Source organism: Oncorhynchus keta, chromosome 35 (genome assembly GCF_023373465.1).
Source record: "Oncorhynchus keta strain PuntledgeMale-10-30-2019 chromosome 35, Oket_V2, whole genome shotgun sequence".
NCBI lineage: Eukaryota > Metazoa > Chordata > Actinopteri > Salmoniformes > Salmonidae > Oncorhynchus > Oncorhynchus keta.
Genome location: NC_068455.1, coordinates 11,640,182 through 11,661,245, shown reverse-complemented (window position 1 = coordinate 11,661,245; position 21,064 = coordinate 11,640,182). Strand labels below are relative to the sequence as shown.

Genomic DNA, 21,064 nt, shown 5'->3' with positions numbered 1-21,064 from the left:
GCTAACTAGTCTCTCAGACCTCAGACGGCTAACTAGTCTCTCAGACGGCTAACTTGTTTCTCCTCTCGGCCGTTACCCAGACTTCCTGGGTCGTACGGAGGTTCCCGTGGCAACCATAAAGGAGGAGTTGGAGAACAAGGGGCTAGTGACACGCCGCTTGCCGCTCCATGAGGTCCCCACTGGAGAGGTGTGGGTCTGCCTCGACCTGCAGCTCTTCCAAAACAGTGCATCCAAATAAGGACATCCTGGCCAACACTGGACGCCCAAATAAGGCCTTCTTGACCTGCAGCCACATGGGGAGGGACTTGTTATATAATGTATCTAACTGCTGGTCTTGGGTCAGATACTTATTAATCCTGCTAATGGTTAAGGTTGGGATCTGGGCTTGGGCTGGGGCTAACTTTTACCTGGAGCTGCAATGGTGATGGGGAACCCTCCCTCCTCGTCTGAGGTCAGACCATTCTTGGCAATGATCTGAGGACAGTTTAGTCTTTTACACGCTGGTGTGTGACTGGTGGTGAGCACGGTTTGGTTAGTGTGAAGCTGATCCTAGATCTGTAGTGGTTCTACTTGTATCAGCACTAACACTGATGGCCTGTCTATGCTCTCCTCTGCTACGGACTGGCTCCTCATTCTGCCAAGTTTTTATTTTGTGAACTCAACCCAGGCCAATGTTGGGCGAAACTATTTATTTAGTGAAGGATCGTCGTCTTAACTCTATATTTGTTCAAGCTAAGATGTTGTTTGGGAAGGTAAATACCAGGTCAAATGGGGAGGGAGGTTAGGTGTTTCCTGCCATGAAGGGTCTCACGTCCAGCGATAAACGATCTCAGGACTTGTTTTCCCTGCTGGGCGTTTTATATTACTGCATCATAACCGGCTGCTTTTCTTAGAACTCAGTCTGGTGGCACAGATCTCCTAATTAACGGTAGTTTTAAAACCAACTCTCTTTCTTTGCAGTATGAATGTTCTGTCGACCTTAAGGAGATCTTGTTCTTTAGTTGTGGTGTAGTTGCTTCAGAAACACTCTAAAAGGAAAACGGGTCTTTAGTTGTGGTGTAGTTGCCTCAGAAACACTCTAAAAGGAAAACGGGTCTTTAGTTGTGGTGTAGTTGCCTCAGAAACACTCTAAAAGGAAAACAGGTCTTTAGTTGTGGTGTAGTTGCCTCAGAAACACTCTAAAAGGAAAACAGGTCTTTAGTTGTGGTGTAGTTGCCTCAGAAACACTCTAAAAGGAAAACGGGTCTTTAGTTGTGGTGTAGTTGCTTCAGAAACACTCTAAAAGGAAAATGGGTCTTTAGTTGTGGTGTAGTTGCCTCAGAAACACTCTAAAAGGAAAACGGGTCTTTAGTTGTGGTGTAGTTGCTTCAGAAACACTCTAAAAGGAAAACGGGTCTTTAGTTGTGGTGTAGTTGCCTCAGAAACACTCTAAAAGGAAAACAGGTCTTTAGTTGTGGTGTAGTTGCCTCAGAAACACTCTAAAAGGAAAACGGGTCTTTAGTTGTGGTGTAGTTGCCTCAGAAACACTCTAAAAGGAAAACGGGTCTTTAGTTGTGGTGTAGTTGCCTCAGAAACACTCTAAAAGGAAAACGGGTCTTTAGTTGTGGTGTAGTTGCCTCAGAAACACTCTAAAAGGAAAACGGGTCTTTAGTTGTGGTGTAGTTGCCTCAGAAACACTCTAAAAGGAAAACAGGTCTTTAGTTGTGGTGTAGTTGCCTCAGAAACACTCTAAAAGGAAAACGGGTCTTTAGTTGTGGTGTAGTTGCCTCAGAAACACTCTAAAAGGAAAACGGGTCTTTAGTTGTGGTGTAGTTGCCTCAGAAACACTCTAAAAGGAAAACGGGTCTTTAGTTGTGGTGTAGTTGCCTCAGAGACACTCTAAAAGGAAAACGGGTCTTTAGTTGTGGTGTAGTTGCCTCAGAAACACTCTAAAAGGAAAACAGGTCTTTAGTTGTGGTGTAGTTGCTTCAGAAACACTCTAAAAGGAAAACAGGTCTTTAGTTGTGGTGTAGTTGCCTCAGAAACACTCTAAAAGGAAAACGGGTCTTTAGTTGTGGTGTAGTTGCCTCAGAAACACTCTAAAAGGAAAACAGGTCTTTAGTTGTGGTGTAGTTGCCTCAGAAACACTCTAAAAGGAAAACGGGTCTTTAGTTGTGGTGTAGTTGCCTCAGAAACACTCTAAAAGGAAAACGGGTCTTTAGTTGTGGTGTAGTTGCCTCAGAAACACTCTAAAAGGAAAACGGGTCTTTAGTTGTGGTGTAGTTGCCTCAGAAACACTCTAAAAGGAAAACGGGTGTTTAGTTTTACTCCACTCCTCCTTTTCATAAAGAGGTTTAGACTGCAGGAACATGTGTTTCCGTTTCGCTTTTTAAATCATAGTGAATAAGATGATATGGACCTGATCCTAGATCAGCACTAGCTTGGTCCCAGATCTGTTTGTGTTTTTGCCTACTCCAATGTCATTGTCAAGTCAGACTTCATGTTCTGCATGACGATTCCATAAGGAGTTGGCCAGAGAGCAGTAACAGCTAGATCTGCACTGCTATTCTGAGACACTCAGTGAATATGGACCCAGAAGCCTCCAGTGGCTCTATAACCACTAGCTCCACCCAGGGGTGTGGTCACAGAAGCCTCCAGTGGCTCTATAACCACTAGCTCCACCCAGGGGTGTGGTCACAGAAGCCTCCAGTGGCTCTATAACCACTAGCTCCACCCAGGGGTGTGGTCACAGAAGCCTCCAGTGGCTCTATAACCACTAGCTCCACCCAGGGGTGTGGTCACAGAAGCCTCCAGTGGCTCTATAACCACTAGCTCCACCCAGGGGTGTGGTCACAGAAGCCTCCAGTGGCTCTATAACCACTAGCTCCACCCAGGGGTGTGGTCACAGAAGCCTCCAGTGGCTCTATAACCACTAGCTCCACCCAGGGGTGTGGTCACAGAAGCCTCCAGTGGCTCTATAACCACTAGCTCCACCCAGGGGTGTGGTCACAGCCGGAGTGGCTCTTATTTGTTTTCATCTATGTGACTATAACTATGCAGAGGTTTGAATCAGCCTTTCATCACAGCATTATAATCAGTGTCTGAATAGTCTTAGTAGCCTTTCATATTTTACCACATGAACAAAGAAAGGATCGTGAGAATAGTCTTTGAAGGATAAGACTCCATTGAACTAATATATGTTAAACATTTATTTTTAATAATAATCATAAAAAAATGTGTAAGAAAGGAATGGACATGATTTAGCTGGACAGCTACATTATACTGATCTACCAGAGATGTTCTTCTTAAATCATTGTTTTAATTTAAGCTGCACAAGTCTTCTATTGGGCTGTTATTCATTTGAGGTTGAACTGTAAGTCCTGTGGTGTGTCGATTTTAACTCTGTGTACTGATTTACTGTGCTAACAAGAGTGCATAACTCTGTGTACTGATTTACTGTGCTAACAGAGTGCATAACTCTGTGTACTGATTTACTGTGCTAACAGAGTGCATAACTCTGTGTACTGATTTACTGTGCTAACAGAGTGCATAACTCTGTGTACTGATTTACTGTGCTAACAGAGTGCATCCTACTGCCTGATATGCAGCGTGTTCACAATGGGCACAGCACTCACTGATTCTGGGTTCTCTGAGGATAATAAAAGGTGTGTAAAACAAACCGGCTAAGCGTGTTGAGTTGTATTTTGTTGCATAGCAGTAGTAATACTAGTAGGTTAGTTTAGTGGTTTGAGTGTAGGCCTGTGACATGTTGAGGCATGTTTTTAGTCTACTTTTGGGGCAATATTTCCAAAGAACCACATTGCATTAATCATCAGTATAGGCATACACCAGAACAGGAAGTCTGTGCCTCTGATACACAGGTAGGCATACATCAGAACAGGAAGTCTGTGCCTCTGATGCACAGGTAGGCCTACATCAGAAAAGGGACTGCTTGGAGAGCGATGGGAAGACCCGATCTTAAACCCTTTCTGAGTTGACCTTTTATGTAAAACAAGGTTTTTGAACATTACACTGGACAGTTTCACCGACGTTGCGTGTAATGTCACTCGACAGTCCCCTGATTTAACGTGCAAAGCGTTGCCCGACGGGATAAAGGGGGGGGGGGTCTTTTGATGCCGTGCATCATCCATTATTCAGGTGTGGTGACTCCTCTGTGTCCTCGCTGGTGACTCCTCTGTGTCCCCGCTCCAGACCACACGCACATGCAGACAAAAACACACACAGGCACGCATCAGTTCTCCGGCTACCAAAACAACAGCTGTCTGATTAGCACCACAAGTGTATAAAGTTCTACCTTCACATTATGCTGCGGGCTCTTGGGTAATGATTCCCCCCAAGGACAAGTGTTTATATGCCTGCATATGAGCTACTTTAATAGCTGTTGTTCCTGGAACATTTGGAAGTGTCTCGCTTTGAACTCTTCTATAAAAGGTGCGCTGGGTGCATTTCAAATAAGTACAGGAAAGTATTCAGACCCCTTGACTTTTTCCAAATTTTTGTTAGGTTAAAGGTTATTATAAAATTGATCAAATGTTGCTTTGTCATTATGGGGTTTTGTGTGTATATCTGATGAGGGGGAGAATATTTTTTTATTTTTTTTAATAAAAAAATTATATTACACTTACATAAGTATTCAGACCCTTTACTCAGTACTTTGAAGCATATTTGGCAACGTTTACAGCCTCGAGTCTTCTAGGGTATGAAGCTACAAGCTTGGCACACCTGTATTTGGGGTGTTTCTCCCATTCTTCTCTGTAGATCCTCTCAACCTCTGTCAGGTTTGAAGGGGAGCGTTGCTGCACAGCTATTTTCACGTCTCTCCAGAGATGTTTGATCGGGTTCAAGTCTGCGCTCTGGCTGGGCCACTCAAGGACATTCAGAGACTTGTCCAGAAGCCACTCCTTCGTTGTCCTGGCTGTGTGCTTAGGGTCGTTGTCTTTCTGGAGAACCTTCACCCCAGTCTGATGTCCTGAGCACTCTGGAGCAGGTTTTCATCAAGGACGTTTGGCATTCAGGCCAAAGAGTTCAATCTTGGTTTTATCAGAACAGAGAATGTTGTTTCTCATGGTCTGAGAGTCTTTATGTGCCTTTTGGCAAACTCCAAGCGGGCTGTCATGTGCCTTTTACTGAGGAGTGGTTTCTGTCTGGCCACTCTACCACAAAGGCCTGATTGGTGGAGTGCTGCAGATGGTTGTTTTTCTGGAAGGTTCTCCCATCTCCACAGAGGAACGCTGGAGCTCTGTCAGAGTGACCATCGGATTCTTGATCACCTCCCTGACCAAGGCCCTTCTCCCCCGATTGGCCGGGCAGCCAATCGGGGGAGAATGATGGAAGAATGATGGAGTCTACTGTGTTCTTGGTGACCTTCAATACTGCAGAAATGTTTTGGTACCCTTCCCCAGATATTTGCCTCGACAGAATCCTGTCTCGGAGCTCTACGGACAATTCCTTCGACCTCATGGCTTGGTTTTTGCTCTGACATGCATTGTCAACTGTGGGACCTTATATAGACAGGTGTGTGCCTTTCCAAATCATGTCCAATCAATTGAATTTACCACAGGTGGACTCCAATCATCTCAAGGATGATCAATGGAAACGGGATGCACCTGAGCTCAATTTCGAGTCTCATAGTAATGGGTCTGAACATTTATGTAAATTATTTAAATGGACTGATTTCCTTCATATGAACTGTAACTCAGTAAAATCGTTGAAATTGTTGCATGTTATGTTTATATTATGTCAGTTCTTTGTGGATCATGTCCAGAGTGGACGACATCATTGGCTCCGTTCCAAAACCTTTTCCAACTGTGACCTGTCTTAAACGTTTGGACCCAAGCCGCATCCTTTAGTGAGCACTTCCAGTTTGTCTCTCGGATCACGTGTTCTTGAGACGTCAACACATGGTTTTGAGAGACGACGGCGGCGGTGGGGGTGGTAGCAGCGTATATATTTTCACGGTGTTTGACTTCTGTTTTAATGATGATGATACATCTCTGTATGATGTGTTAGGTATCTTTGTGGATCTCCAGTGTGAATATATATATATATATATATATATTTCCAAAACATATATTTTAGATATGGGTGGTCCCGGGAATCAAACCCAATATCCTGACATTGCAATCACCATGCCAACTGAGCTAAAGAGGACAACCACGAAGATGACTAATAATCGTCTTGTTTTTATTCCTCTTCCTCCTCTCTTTTTGTTTCTTTCTTTAGAACTTTTATTATTTATTTATTTTATTAGGTTATTTTATGATGTGAAGCACTTTGTTACTTGTACTGAAAATAAATAAAGTTATTATGATGAGTATTGTAATAGTCATCTGTTGACACTGGTCTCAGCCAGCCTGTTGTTCATGATGCCCAGCGCTCCCACTCCTCCAGAAAATCCATTCAGTCTGTTTTGGTTGGAAACGGACGGCCGAGGGATCCCATTGGTTGCTGCCTCCGACAGCTGCTTCTGCATCAGTGCCAGGTTCACCTGCAGAGGAGGGAAGAGGTTCACATGATACTTTAATAACTATAATGAACAAAAATATAAATGCAACATGCAACAGCAAACCGCTCACCCACACAACACCTGTGATTACTGTATGCCTCGCTGTATGTCTCTCTCAAATGTCAATATGCCTTGTATACTGTTGTTCAGGTTAGTTATCATTGTTTTAGTTTACAATGGAGCCCCTAGTTCCACTCTTCATACCCCTGATACCTCCTTTGTCCCACCTCCCACACATGCGGTGACCTCACCCATTACAACCAGCATGTCCAGAGATACAACCTCTCTCATCATCACCCAGTGCCTGGGCTTACCTCCGCTGTACCCGCACCCCACTATACCCCTGTCTGCGCATTATGCCCTGAATATATTCTACCATGCCCAGAAATCTGCTCCTTTTATTCTTTGTCCCCAACGCTCTAGGCGACCAGTTTTGATAGCCTTTAGCCGCACCCTCATACTACTCCTTCTCTGTTCCGCGGGTGATGTGGAGGTAAACCCCTGCATGTCCCCAGGCACCCTCATTTGTTGACTTCTGTGATCGAAAAAGCCTTGGTTTCATGCATGTCAACATCAGAAGCCTCCTCCCTAAGTTTGTTTTACTCACTGCTTTAGCACACTCTGCTAACCCTGATGTCCTTGCCGTGTCTGAATCCTGGCTCAGGAAGGCCACCAAAAATTCTGAGATTTCCATACCCAACTATAACATCTTCCATCAAGATAGAACTGCCAAAGGGGGAGGAGTTGCAGTCTACTACAGAGATAGCCTGCAAAGTAATGTCATACTTTTCAGGTCCATACCCAAACAGTTCGAACTACTAATTTTGAAAATTACTCTCTCCAGAAATAAGTCTCTCACTGTTGCCGGCTGCTACCGACCCCCCTCAGCTCCCAGCTGTGCCCTGGACACCATTTGTGAATTGATCGCCCCCCCCATCTAGCTTCAGAGTTTGTTCTGTTAGGTGACCTAAACTGGGATATGCTTAACACCCCGGCAGTCCTACAATCTAAGCTAGATGCCCTCAATCTCACACAAATCATCAAGGAACCCACCAGGTATAACCCTAAATCTGTAAACAAGGGCACCCTCATAGATGTCATCCTGACCAACTGGCCCTCCAAATACACCTCCGCTGTCTTCAACCAGGATCTCAGCGATCACTGCCTCATTGCCTGTATCCGCTACGGAGCCGCAGTCAAACGACCACCCCTCATCACTGTCAAACGCTTCCTAAAACACTTCTGTGAGCAGGCCTTTCTAATCGACCTGGCCCGGGTATCCTGGAAGGACATTGACCTCATCCCGTCAGTTGAGGATGCCTGGTCATTCTTTAAAAGTAACTTCCTCACCATTTTAGATAAGCATGCTCCGTTCAAATGCAGAACTAAGAACAGATATAGCCCTTGGTTCACTCCAGACCTGACTGCCCTCGACCAGCACAAAAACATCCTGTGGCGGACTGCAATAGCATCGAATAGTCCCCGCGATATGCAACTGTTCAGGGAAGTCAGGAACCAATACATGCAGTCAGTCAAGAAAGCTAAGGCCAGCTTCTTCAGGCAGAAGTTTGCATCATGTAGCTCCAACTCCAAACTGTTCTGGGACACTGTGAAGTCCATGGAGAACAAGAGCACCTCCTCCCAGCTGCCCACTGCACTGAGGCGAGGTAACACGGTCACCACCGATAAATCCATGATTATCGAAAACTTCAACAAGCATTTCTCAACGGCTGGCCATGCCTTCCGCCTGGCTACTCCAACCTCGGCCAACAGCTCCGCCCCCCCCGCAGCTACTCGCCCAAGCCTCTCAAGGTTCTCCTTTACCCAAATCCAGATAGCAGATGTTCTGAAAGAGCTGCAAAACCTGGACCCGTACAAATCAGCTGGGCTTGACAATCTGGACCCTCTATTTCTGAAACTATCCGCCGCCATTGTCGCAACCCCTATTACCAGCCTGTTCAACCTCTCTGTCATATCGTCTGAGATCCCCAAGGTTTGGAAAGCTTCCACAGTCATCCCCCTCTTCAAAGGGGGAGACACCCTGGACCCAAACTGTTACAGACCTATATCCATCCTGCTTTGCCTATCTAAGGTCTTCGAAAGCCAAGTCAACAAACAGGTCACTGACCATCTCGAATCCCACCGTACCTTCTCCGCTGTGCAATCTGGTTTCCGAGCCGGTCACGGGTGCACCTCAGCCACGCACAAGGTACTAAATGATATCATAACCACCATCGATAAAAGACAGTACTGTGTAGCCGTCTTCATCGACCTTGCCAAGGCTTTCGACTCTGTCAATCACCATATTCTTATCAGCAGACTCAGTAGCCTCGGTTTTTCGGATGACTGCCTTTCCTGGTTCACCAATTACTTTGCAGACAGAGTCCAGTGTGTCAAATCGGAGGGCATGCTGTCCGGTCCTCTGGCAGTCTCTATGGGGGTGCCACAGGGTTCAATCCTCGGGCCGACTCTTTTCTCTGTATATATCAATGCTGTTGCTCTTGCTGCGGGCGATTCCCTGATCCACCTCTACGCAGACGACACCATTCTATATACATCCGGCCCGTCCTTGGACACTGTGCTATCTAACCTCCAAACGAGCTTCAATGCCATACAACACTCCTTCCGTGGCCTCCAACTTCCGTGTCTCCGGAAGGTCAATCACCACCTTCCGGAGACACCTGAAACCCCACCTCTTTAAGGAATACCTAGGATAGGATAAAGTAATCCTTCTCACCCCCCTTAAAAGATTTAGATGCACTATTGTAAAGTGTCTGTTCCACTGGATGTCATAAGGTGAATGCACCAATTTGTAAGTCGCTCTGGATAAGAGCGTCTGCTAAATGACTTAAATGTAAATGTTGAACGCTAGTAAAACCAAATGCATGCTTTTCAACCGTTCGCTGCCTGCACCCGCACACCTGACCAGCATCACCACCCTGGATGGTTCCGACCTTGAATATGTGGACATCTATAAGTACCTAGGTGTCTGGCTAGACTGTAAACTCTCCTTCCAGACGCATATCAAACATCTCCAATCGAAAATCAAATCAAGAGTCGGCTTTCTATTCCGCAACAAAGCCTCCTTCACCCACACCGCCAAACTCACCCTAGTAAAACTGACTATCCTACCGATCCTCGACTTCAGCGATATCATCTACAAAATTGCTTCCAACACTCTACTCAGCAAACTGGATGCAGTTTATCACAGTGCCATCCATTTTGTCACTAAAGCACCTTATACCACCCACCACTGCGACTTGTATGCTCTAGTCGGCTGGCCCTCGCTACATATTCGTCGCCAGACCCACTGGCTCCAGGTCATCTACAAGTCCATGCTAGGTAAAGCTCCGCCTTATCTCAGTTCACTTGTCACGATGGCAACACGCGCTCCAGCAGGTGTATCTCACTGATCATCCCTAAAGCCAACACCTCATTTGGCCGCAGAGAACTCTGCTGCCTGTGACTGAAACGAATTGCAAAAATCGCTGAAGTTGGAGACTTTTATCTCCCTCACCAACTTCAAACATCTGCTATCTGAGCAGCTAACCGATCGCTGCAGCTGTACATAGTCTATCGGTAAATAGCCCACCCATTTTTACCTACCTCATCCCCATACTGTTTTTATTTATTTACTTTTCTGCTCTTTTGCACACCAATATCTCTACCTGTACATGACCATCTGATCATTTATCACTCCAGTGTTAATCTGCAAAATTGTAATTATTTGCCTACCTCCTCATGCCTTTTGCACACAATGTGTATAGACTCCACTTTTTTTTACCACTGTGTTATTGACTTGTTAACTGTTTACTCCATGTGTAACTCTGTGTTGTCTGTTCACACTGCTGTGCTTTATCTTGGCCAGGTCGCAGTTGCAAATGAGAACTTGTTCTCAACTATCATACCTGGTTAAATAAAGGTGAAATTATTATTATTTTTTTTAAAGACTGTACTGTGTTATGGTACTTATAAGGACATCAGTCAATTGAAATAAATTAAATAGTCCCTAATCATATCAAATGTTATTGCTCACATAGACATGGTTAGCAGATGTTAATGCGAGTGTAGCGGTGGATGAATGGCAGGACAACGGGTCTCAGGATCTCATCACGGTATCTCTCTGCATTCAAATTGCCATCGATAAAATGCAATTGTGTTTGTTTTCCGTAGCTTATGCCTGCCAATACCCTAACCCCACCGCCACCGTGGGCCACTCAGTTCACAACGTTGATATCAGCAAACCGCTCGCCCACACAACGCCAAACACGTGGTCTGGTTTGTGAGGATTGTTGGACATACTGACAAATTCTTTAAAATGGTGTTGGAGGCGGCTTATTGTAAAGAAATTACAAATTAAATGATCAGGCAACAGCTCTGGTGGACATTCCTGCAGTCTGCATGCCAATTGCACGCGCCCTCAACACTTAAGACATCTGTGGCATTGTGTTGTGTGAAAACAGTGCACATTTTAGTGGCCTTTTATTGTCACCAGAACAAAGTGAACCTGTGTAATGATCATGCTGTTTAATCAGCTTCTTGAAATGCCACACCTGTCAGGTGGATTTATTATCTTGGCAAAGGAGAAATGCTCACTAACAGAAATGTAAACAAATTAGTTCACAACATTTGAGAGAAATAAGCTTTTTGTGTGTATCTTTTATTTCAGCTCATGAAACATGGGACCAACACTTTACATGTTGCTTTGATATTTGTGTTCAATGTAGATAAAATATAAGACAAAGTCTGTTAACTCAGAGCTAAAATCTCATGTTATTTGATCAGATTCTGAATTACGGTACCATTTCTGTTGACGTAGTCTCTCCACTCTAGATAATAAAGGCTCATAGATGGTTAGAAACAAGATGTACAACATACCCTCTTTAAAGGGAGACTCAGCGAGATGAAGTTGCAGCACCGTAGATATTGATATGAACTCGATACCAGATTGCTCTCCCAGTCACACAGAGTGGTCTATCACAAGGGCGCGCTTCAGGCAACACCATATCTACGGGACCAAAACACCTGAGAAGTTTAGCCTCGCGCTTCAGGCAACACCATATCTACGGGACCAAAACACCTGAGAAGTTTAGCCTCGCGCTTCAGGCAACACCATATCTACGGGACCAAAACACCTAAGAAGTTTAGCCTCGCGCTTCAGGCAACACCATATCTACGGGACCAAAACACCTGAGAAGTTTAGCCTCGCGCTTCAGGCAACACCATATCTACGGGACCAAAACACCTAAGAAGTTTAGCCTCGCGCTTCAGGCAACACCATATCTACGGGACCAAAACACCTACAGGCAAAACACCAGCCTCGCGCTTCAGGCAACACCATATCTACGGGACCAAAACACCTGAGAAGTTTAGCCTCGCGCTTCAGGCAACACCATATCTACGGGACCAAAACACCTGAGAAGTTTAGCCTCGCTTCAGGCAACACCATATCAGGCAACACCACCATATCTACGGGACCAAAACACCTGAGAAGTTTAGCCTCGCGCTTCAGGCAACACCATATCTACGGGACCAAAACACCTGAGAAGTTTAGCCTCGCGCTTCAGGCAACACCATATCTACGGGACCAAAACACCTGAGAAGTTTAGCCTCGCGCTTCAGGCAACACCATATCTACGGGACCAAAACACCTGAGAAGTTTAGCCTCGCGCTTCAGGCAACACCATATCTACGGGACCAAAACACCTGAGAAGTTTAGCCTCGCGCTTCAGGCAACACCATATCTACGGGACCAAAACACCTGAGAAGTTTAGCCTCGCGCTTCAGGCAACACCATATCTACGGGACCAAAACACCTGAGAAGTTTAGCCTCGCGCTTCAGGCAACACCATATCTACGGGACCAAAACACCTGAGAAGTTTAGGCGCTTCAGGCAACACCATATCTACGGGACCAAAACACCTGAAGAAGTTTAGGCAACACCATATCTACGGGACCAAAACACCTGAGAAGTTTAGCCTCGCGCTTCAGGCAACACCATATCTACGGGACCAAAACACCTGAGAAGTTTAGCCTCTCGCTTCAGGCAACACCATATCTACGGGACCAAAACACCTGAGAAGTTTAGGCGCTTCAGGCAACACCATATCTACGGGACCAAAACACCTGAGAAGTTTAGCCTCGCGCTTCAGGCAACACCATATCTACGGGACCAAAACACCTGAGAAGTTTAGCCTCGCGCTTCAGGCAACACCATATCTACGGGACCAAAACACCTGAGAAGTTTAGCCTCGCGCTTCAGGCAACACCATATCTACGGGACCAAAACACCTGAGAAGTTTAGCCTCTCAGGCAACACCATATCTACGGGACCAAAACACCTGAGAAGTTTAGCCTCGCGCTTCAGGCAACACCATATCTACGGGACCAAAACACCTGAGAAGTTTAGCCTCGCGCTTCAGGCAACACCATATCTCTACGGGACCAAAACACCTGAGAAGTTTAGGGCTTCAGGCAACACCATATCTACGGGACCAAAACACCTGAGAAGTTTAGCCTCGCGCTTCAGGCAACACCATTCAGGCAAAAACACCATATCAGGCAACACCATATCGGGACCAAAACACCTGAGAAGTTTAGACCAAAACACCTGAGAAGTTTAGCCTCGCGCTTCAGGCAACACCATATCTACGGGACCAAAACACCTGAGAAGAAGGTTTAGCCTAGCCGCGCTTCAGGCAACACCATATCTACGGGACCAAAACACCTGAGAAGTTTAGCCTCGCGCTTCAGGGACCAAAACACCCTACGGGACCAAAACACCTGAGAAGTTTAGTTTAGGCCTCGCGCTTCAGGCAACACCTATCTACGGGACCAAAACACCTGAGAAGTTTAGCCTTGTTCAGGCAACACCATATCTACGGGACCAAAACACCTGAGAAGTTTAGCCTCGCGCTTCAGGCAACACCATATCTACGGGACCAAAACACCTAAGAAGTTTAGCCTCGCGCTTCAACACTATTAGTTGTTGAGGATATTTACTCAATATTGTATTTACATTGTACGGGCAACGTCATCTCGCTCAGTGTACCTTTAAGCGTTACTTTTCTGTCTCTGGACAGTTAAATCAGCTTCCTGTTTCTTTGGACAGTTAAATCAGCTTCCTGTTTCTTTGGACAGTTAAATCAGCTTCATGTCTCTTTGGGCAGTTAAATAAGCTTCCTGTTTCTTTGGACAGTTAAATCAGCTTCCTGTTTCTTTGGACAGTTAAATCAGCTTCCTGTCTCTTTGGACAGTTAAATCAGCTTCCTGTTTCTTTGGACAGTTAAATCAGCTTCCTGTTTCTTTGGACAGTTAAATCAGCTTCCTGTCTCTTTGGACAGTTAAATCAGCTTCCTGTTTCTTTGGACAGTTAAATCAGCTTCCTGTTTCTTTGGACAGTTAAATCAGCTTCCTGTTTCTTTGGACAGTTAAATCAGCTTCCTGTCTCTTTGGACAGTTAAATCAGCTTCATGTCTCTTTGGGCAGTTAAATAAGCTTCCTGTTTCTTTGGACAGTTAAATCAGCTTCCTGTTTCTTTGGACAGTTAATTCACCTTAGAGTTAGTTAATTCACCTTAGAGTTAGTTAATTCACCTTAGAGTTAGTTAATTCACCTTAGAGTTAGCATCTACAAACTGCTTGCTTACAAAAAAGGATATACAAAAATTTATTTTCAACGACGTAGACAAAAGATGGAATATTCCAGATATATTGCATGACAACAACACTAACCAACATGAATCGGGTGCAGTCTGAAACTTTGATTTAAATTAGTCTGTTTCAATTCATGGCCACACCAGGTGATACTAGATACTATATATAGAGTGAATAAACTCCTTCCATTTATAAACAAGAACAGGGGCTTTTGACTAGAAATGAAACTAACAGTGAACCTTAACCTTTTACCCGGAACGTTCACCTTATTGGTCGCCAGTAAGTCCCTCATGGAGATCATCTCCCCAGACAACCGCCGGCCTCCATCCGTCTCGCTCTCGTTCACCGCGTCCGTTTCTATGGAGACAGTCCGCCGCGCCCGGGGGTGTCCGTGTCCAGTGCTGCTGGGCATCACGGCGTTCCGGCGAGGCCGGAGTCTCTTCCCGATCCCGGCGGAGCAGCAGCGGCAGCAGAGAATGCCCAGCTTCCTCAGCAGCCAGTTAAGAGTCTGCTTGAGTTTTGGGAAAATTAAACTTTGAAATTCAGAGACATTAATTAATAACAGTGTTAAAACACCCACATACCTAGAGGAAGAAGTGTGTGTGTGTGTGTACACTACAGGAGTCTGCTGAGCCCGGCCTCCCCAATTAAGGTGCCGCCAACCTCGTGTGTGTGTGTGTGTGTGTGTGTGTGTGTGTGTGTGTGTGTGTGTGTGTGTGTGTGTGTGTGTGTGTGTGTGTGTGTGTGTGTGTGTGTGTGTGTGTGTGTGTAAGAGGAGGGAGAGCCAGTAGACCGAGGAAAGGACAGAGAATGGGCAATTAGTGCTCACCATCTTGCACTGTGTGTGTGTGTGTGTGTGTGTGTGTGTGTGTGTGTGCTTAAAAGAAAAATAGCTACATAAAAAACATCACCTGCTTGATGACGATAGATATGACGTTGAACAGCGAGTAGATACAGCAGACGCCCATCAATATAAACAGGAAGTTCCCCAGTCTGTAGGCTGTCTGGTTCCCATCGTACGCGACCCTCTGGCTGCTCACCATGTCCCCGAACCCGATGGTGCTGAACGCCACAAAACAGAAGTACAGCGAGTCCAGATAGCCCCACCCCTCCACCGCTGAGTACATGGCCGAGGCACAGCAGGAGATCACCACAGCGGCCACACAGAGAATCAGCATCACATAGTACACTGAAGGCTTCCATCCAGCCAGAATGTCCCTGTCTCTATCTCTGGGTCCTGGCAGTGACGTCTCCCTGCTGCCATCGTGGGGCACCATGCCCTGGCGCTGATGCTGCAGCCCGTGGCACGACTTTAGGACGAAGGCAAGCACCGTGATGATACGCTCCAGGAAGAGGTTGAAGAAGAGGATGGTAGAGGCGCAGCCGATCAGGCCGTAGAAGATGAGGAAGACTTTGCCGCTGACCGTGGCCGGGGTGGTCATGCCAAATCCTGACCGGAGAGAGAAGGGGAAGGGGACAGAGGGAGGGGAGGCGGGGGAGAGAGAGAGAGACGGGAGGGGGACAGAGGGAGGGGAGGCAGGGGACAGAGAGAGAGAGGGGGGGTCGAGAGATTGAGAAAGAGACACATATTTCCCTCAGATTACACAGACCCACAAAGAATTTGAAAACAAATCCAATTTTGATAAACTCCCATATCTACTGGGTGAAATACCACAGTGTGCCATCACAGCAGTAAGATTCGTGACCTGTTGCTACAAGAAAAGGGCAACCAGTGAAGAACAAACACCATTGTAAATACAACCTATATTTATGTTTATTTATTTTCCCTTTTGTACTTTAACTATTTGCACATCATTAAAACACTGTATATAGACAATATGACATTTGAAGTGTCTTTATTCTTTTGGAACTTTTGTGAGTGTAATGTTTACTGTTAATTTTTTATTGTTAATTTCACTTTTGTTTATGATCTAGTTCACTTGCTTTGGAAATATAAACATATGTTTCCCATGCCAATAAAGCCCCTTAAATAGAAATTGTATTGAAAGAAAAATGATGAGAGTATAATTACCTAACCCTCCCTGTCTGTCTGTTCTTAAAAAGCCCACTCATACATCCCTCGTTCACTTCCAAGGTAAAGGAGAATGAAGTAAACCAGGTTGCCATAGGTGACGACGTCTCTTAATACTTCCAGTTTTTTTTCTAAGCATCTGTCTCTTCCTCTCTCTCATTCCTTGCTCCTCTTCTCCTTTCCTTAGAGTGAAATGATAATTTAGTGACGGGGGGTTTTCATTACCATTCTCACAGATGTGCTCCTCGGGGAGATGAAAGAGAAGTCTCTAAAAACAACTTCTCCTTCAAAAAGAAAGACCCAGGGCTTCAACATGCTTGAGACTAGGCTACTGGAGGGAAGGGAAAATAGATGCTTGCTACAGGAATGGCTTTATTGGAGTCTGTTTGTGTGTCTAACCTTTAATTATCTTATATGTTGATGGCGGGAAACCCTATAGCCTTTAGCCAACAGCCAATACCCTATAGCCATTACAATATATAGCCTATACCCTATAGCCTATACCATATGGCCTATACCATATACCCTATAGCCTATACAACATATACCCTATAGCCTATACAACATATAGCCTATACCCTATAGCCTATACCATATAGCCTATACCCTATAGCCTATACCATATAGCCTATACCATAAAGCCTTTACCCTATAGCCTTTACACTATAGCCTATATCATATGGCCTATAGCATATAGCCTTTACCCTATAGCCTATACAACATATAGCCTATACCCTATAGCCTATACCATATAGCCTATACCATATAGCCTTTACACTATAGCCAATACCATATGGCCTTTACCCTATAGCCTATACCATATGGCCTATACCATATACTTTACCCTATAGCCTATACCATATAGCCTTTACCCTATAGCCTATACCATATAGCCTTTACCCTATAGCCTATACCCATATAGCCTTTACCCTATAGCCTATACCATAAAGCCTTTACCCTATACCATATAGCCTTTACCCTATACCATATAGCCTTTACCCTATACCATATAGCCTTTACCCTATAGCCTATACCAATATAGCCTTTACCCTATAGCCTATACCAATATAGCCTTTACCCTATAGCCTATACCAATATAGCCTTTACCCTATAGCCTATACCAATATAGCCTTTACCCTATAGCCTATACCAATATAGCCTTTACCCTATAGCCTATACCATAAAGCCTTTACCCTATACCATATAGCCTTTACACTATAGCCTATACCATATGGCCTATACCATATAGCCTTTACCCTATAGCCTATACCATATAGCCTTTACCCTATATCATATAGCCTATACCATATAGCCTTTACCCTATACCATATAGCCTTTACCCTATAGCCTATACCATATATAGCCTTTACCCTATACCATATAGCCTTTACCCTATAGCCTATACCATATAGCCTTTACCCTATACCATATAGCCTTTACCCTATACAACATATAGCCTTTACCCTATAGCCTATACCATATAGCCTTTACCCTATAGCCTATACCATATGGCCTTTACCATATAGCCTATACCATATGGCCTATACCATATATCCTTTACCCTATAGCCTATACCATATGGCCAATACCATATAACCTTTACCCTATAGCCTATACCATATAGCCTATACCATATAACCTTTACCCTATACCATATAGCCTTTATCCTATAGCCTATACCATATAGCCTTTACTCTATAGCCTATGACATATAGCCTTTACCCTATAGCCTATGCCATATAGCCTTTACCCTATAGCCTTTACCCAATAACATATAGCCTTTACCCTATAGCCTATACCATATAGCCTTTACCCTTTTGCCTATACCATATAGCCTTTACCCTATACCATATAGCCTTTATCCTATAGCCTATACCATATAGCCTTTACCCTATAACATATAGACTTTACCCTATAGCCTATACCATATAGCCTTTACCCTATAACATATAGACTTTACCCTATAACCTATACCATATAGCCTTTACCCTATAACATATAGACTTTATCCTATAGCCTATACCCTATAACATATAGACTTTACCCTATAGCCTATACCATATAGCCTTTACCCTATAGCCTATACCATATAGCCTTTACCCTATACCATATTGCCTTTACCCAGTACCATTTCAAATAGCCCATGGTCCCTGACAAATAAATTCAAACCAGTAACATAATAAAAACATTCATTTACAGTTGATATCATTTTGTTGTTTTGTCGGGTAACTGAAACAAATTTTTAAAAAATGCAACTTTAGAAAATGTTTGTTATTGACATATCTAATTAATAAGATTACGACAAGACCCCACCAAACAGTATGAATTGTTCTTCAGCCGTGACCATCGGGATAGAGTTCCATAAAATTGAGAAGCTTGTCATTTTCACTAAACCTCAGTGTTCAGAAAAGAGCAGTATGTTTTATCCCATACTGTGCCAACCACCTTAGTGCATCAACATGTACTCAATTTCCAACCTCTGGTTGTATCATCTGCCGTCCCTGGGTTATATCTCTGTGATGCATACATCACAGACAATATGGACACCGGGAGGGAGGCAATGTCCTTAATGAACTGTAGTGGATTTGTAATGGTTGACGGCCTACTGGAAACAACAACAGTAAAAACAAGACATGTAAATATCTACAATGAAAATAAATAACCTGAATAATTAATAGCCAGTTTTGGCAAAACCGAAGTCACTTTTCATTAGTTATTTGATGTTAAAATTAATTCACCTTGATTAGACTATACTTTATAGCCTATCATATCGTAAACCTGTCTACTCATTTCTTTTTGCAATCATTCAGTATTAAGATCTCACTCTCTCGTTGTTAAAGATCATTGGTTAATCAGTTTGTCAAGATGTCTTCATAGAATTTGAAGTGCAATTCATTTCTTGAATTATAACAAAACTGACGCATTTAAAAAAAAATAAGGTATGCAAAAATATATATTTAAAATGTTATTCAAAAGGTGCATTTAGATTTTGAAAAGTGATACATTTCGCAATACACCACAATCTTTACTGAACCTTCTGGCTTTGTTTTTGAGCTTACCTATGGTCGACACAACGGTCCCCACGAAGTAAAAAGCGCCGGTAAAATCCCAGCGTGGTCTGAGTGTATCCACGCGGATACCGGCGACGTTCGCCTCCTCATAGAACCGGAGAAAGGTCTCCAAATCGGTCCGGGTGAGGTTGTGCTTCTGGGTGAAGTTCTCGAAGCGCTGCGCCCACAGCTCTTTGGCCTGCCGCTCCTTCGGTTGTTCCAACGCGGAGAACACCGCCGCGCCGCACAGCAGATACAGCATGATCAGCACCGCTAGCATTAGGAACCGCGCGTTATCATCGTTCATCGCGCCGAAGCAGCAGCCTCTCCGGCAAGCCATTACGGCGGCAGAGAGGACACCGAGGACCCGGGGAGAAGGATCCTCCGCATCCTCTCAGATAAAGGCTAACATGAAAGCCTTCCAGATAAGTCAGCATGTATAGTTCGATATTTAGACACAAGTGCCATAACTGCTGGGAATGTTTAATTGACAAAGATACCAGGTTACCTCAGCTCACACCCTACCATCCGCATGTTTTATGAAAACATTTCAAAATAAATATAATATCAATATTAAAGTTGCTTGTGCGTCATAGATTTCCGTAGAAGTGCCGATAACTAGTGGGAACTGTAGTTGATTGATTCTCGCATGCGTAATGCAAAACAATTCCCGAAAAAGATCCCCAAACGGTCTGGAACAGCCTTCATCGTGTATGTCCTGGTTATCCTCGAGGCAGGTGCGGGGAAGGGTGAGGTCAGCTTCCCAGTGCACTCCACTATCTCCCCGAACAGGCGCAGTGAGAGCTGGACAGGCTCACGGTAGCGGTTACAAAACCCAACCAATTCGGCGCGCGGTGGGACTAATACAAGTAGCGGTTACAAAACCCAACCAATTCGGCGCGCGGTGGGACTAATACAAGTAGCGGTTATGTTGAGGCATTGTCCCTAGTTTACTTCTCAATAAGATACCAGTCATGAAATAAATGAAAAGGTGAATAACCTATCAAATTGTATTAATGGAACAGTTCAATGCAGACAGACAGATAGACAGACAGACAGACAGACAGACAGACAGACAGACAGACAGACAGACAGGCACACACAAACCATGCAGGACTAGTACACATGGCAGCTCACAGACCTCACCTCACACCATGCAGGACTAGTACACATGGCAGCTCACAGACCTCACCTCACACCATGCAGGACTGATACACATGGCAGCTCACAGATCTCATCACACCATGCAGGACTAGTACACTGGCAGCTCACAGACCTCACTCACACCATGCAGGACTGATACATGGCAGCTCACAGACCTCAGTACACCATGCAGGACTAGTACACATGGCAGCTCACAGACCTCACCTCACACCATGCAGGACTAGTACACATGGCAGCTCACAGACCTCACCTCACACCATGCAGGACTGATTACATGGCAGCTCACAGACCTCACCTCACACCATGCAGGACTAGTACACTGGCAGCTCACAGACCTCACCTCACACCATGCAGGACTGATACACATGGCAGCTCACAGACCTCACCTCACACCATGCAGGACTAGTACACATGGCAGCTCACAGACCTCACCTCACCATGCAGGACTAGTACACATGGCAGCTCACAGACCTCACCTCACACCATGCAGGACTAGTACACTGGCAGCTCACAGACCACACCTCACACCATGCAGGACTGATACACATGGCAGCTCACAGACCTCACCTCACACCATGCAGGACTAGTACACATGGCAGCTCACAGACCTCACCTCACACCATGCAGGACTGATACACATGGCAGCTCACAGACCTCA

General features: G+C 44.8%; 2 protein-coding genes and 1 long non-coding RNA gene across 55 annotated transcripts in view; 1 reads left to right on the top strand and 2 right to left on the bottom strand.

Annotated features, from left to right (window-relative positions):
- The window catches only part of LOC118376555 (intersectin-2-like), a 46,680-nt gene extending 43,014 nt beyond the window's left edge, over positions 1-3,666 (top strand). For 2 of the 45 annotated variants that reach the window (XM_052496499.1, XM_052496447.1), the window contains exons 26-29: positions 81-1,093; positions 1,444-1,643; positions 1,694-1,843; positions 1,994-3,666. In XM_052496499.1, coding sequence (XP_052352459.1) covers positions 81-238 — 158 coding nt within the window. In that variant the 3' untranslated portion in view covers positions 239-1,093; positions 1,444-1,643; positions 1,694-1,843; positions 1,994-3,666. Of the gene's footprint in view, positions 1-80; positions 1,344-1,443 lie in introns of all 45 variants that reach the window. The other 43 variants (XM_052496494.1, XM_052496491.1, XM_052496449.1 and 40 more) reach the window with 43 other exon arrangements.
- A 144-nt stretch (positions 3,667-3,810) lies between these two features.
- Positions 3,811-20,011, bottom strand: LOC118379900 (potassium channel subfamily K member 13-like). 2 transcript variants are annotated; one of them, XM_052496503.1, is made up of 4 exons: positions 19,252-20,011; positions 15,072-15,610; positions 14,426-14,668; positions 3,811-6,487 (listed from the first exon to the last, which is right to left on the bottom strand). In XM_052496503.1, the coding sequence occupies exons 1-4, from the start codon at positions 19,580-19,582 to the stop codon at positions 6,326-6,328; spliced, it is 1,275 nt and encodes a 424-aa protein (XP_052352463.1). In that variant the 5' UTR covers positions 19,583-20,011; the 3' UTR covers positions 3,811-6,325. The 2 variants fall into 2 exon arrangements, with proteins under 2 accessions (XP_052352463.1, XP_052352462.1); XM_052496502.1 differs by lacking the exon at positions 3,811-6,487 and having other exon boundaries at positions 14,063-14,668.
- Positions 11,003-14,066, bottom strand: LOC127915843 (uncharacterized). 8 transcript variants are annotated; one of them, XR_008092499.1, is made up of 5 exons: positions 13,401-14,066; positions 12,632-12,796; positions 12,471-12,580; positions 11,992-12,376; positions 11,003-11,750 (listed from the first exon to the last, which is right to left on the bottom strand). It is a non-coding gene; the product is annotated as an uncharacterized LOC127915843 (long non-coding RNA). The 8 variants fall into 8 exon arrangements; XR_008092500.1 differs by having other exon boundaries at positions 12,471-12,525; XR_008092503.1 differs by lacking the exon at positions 12,471-12,580 and adding an exon at positions 11,866-11,920 and having other exon boundaries at positions 11,003-11,640.
- Positions 20,012-21,064: the final 1,053 nt, after the last annotated feature.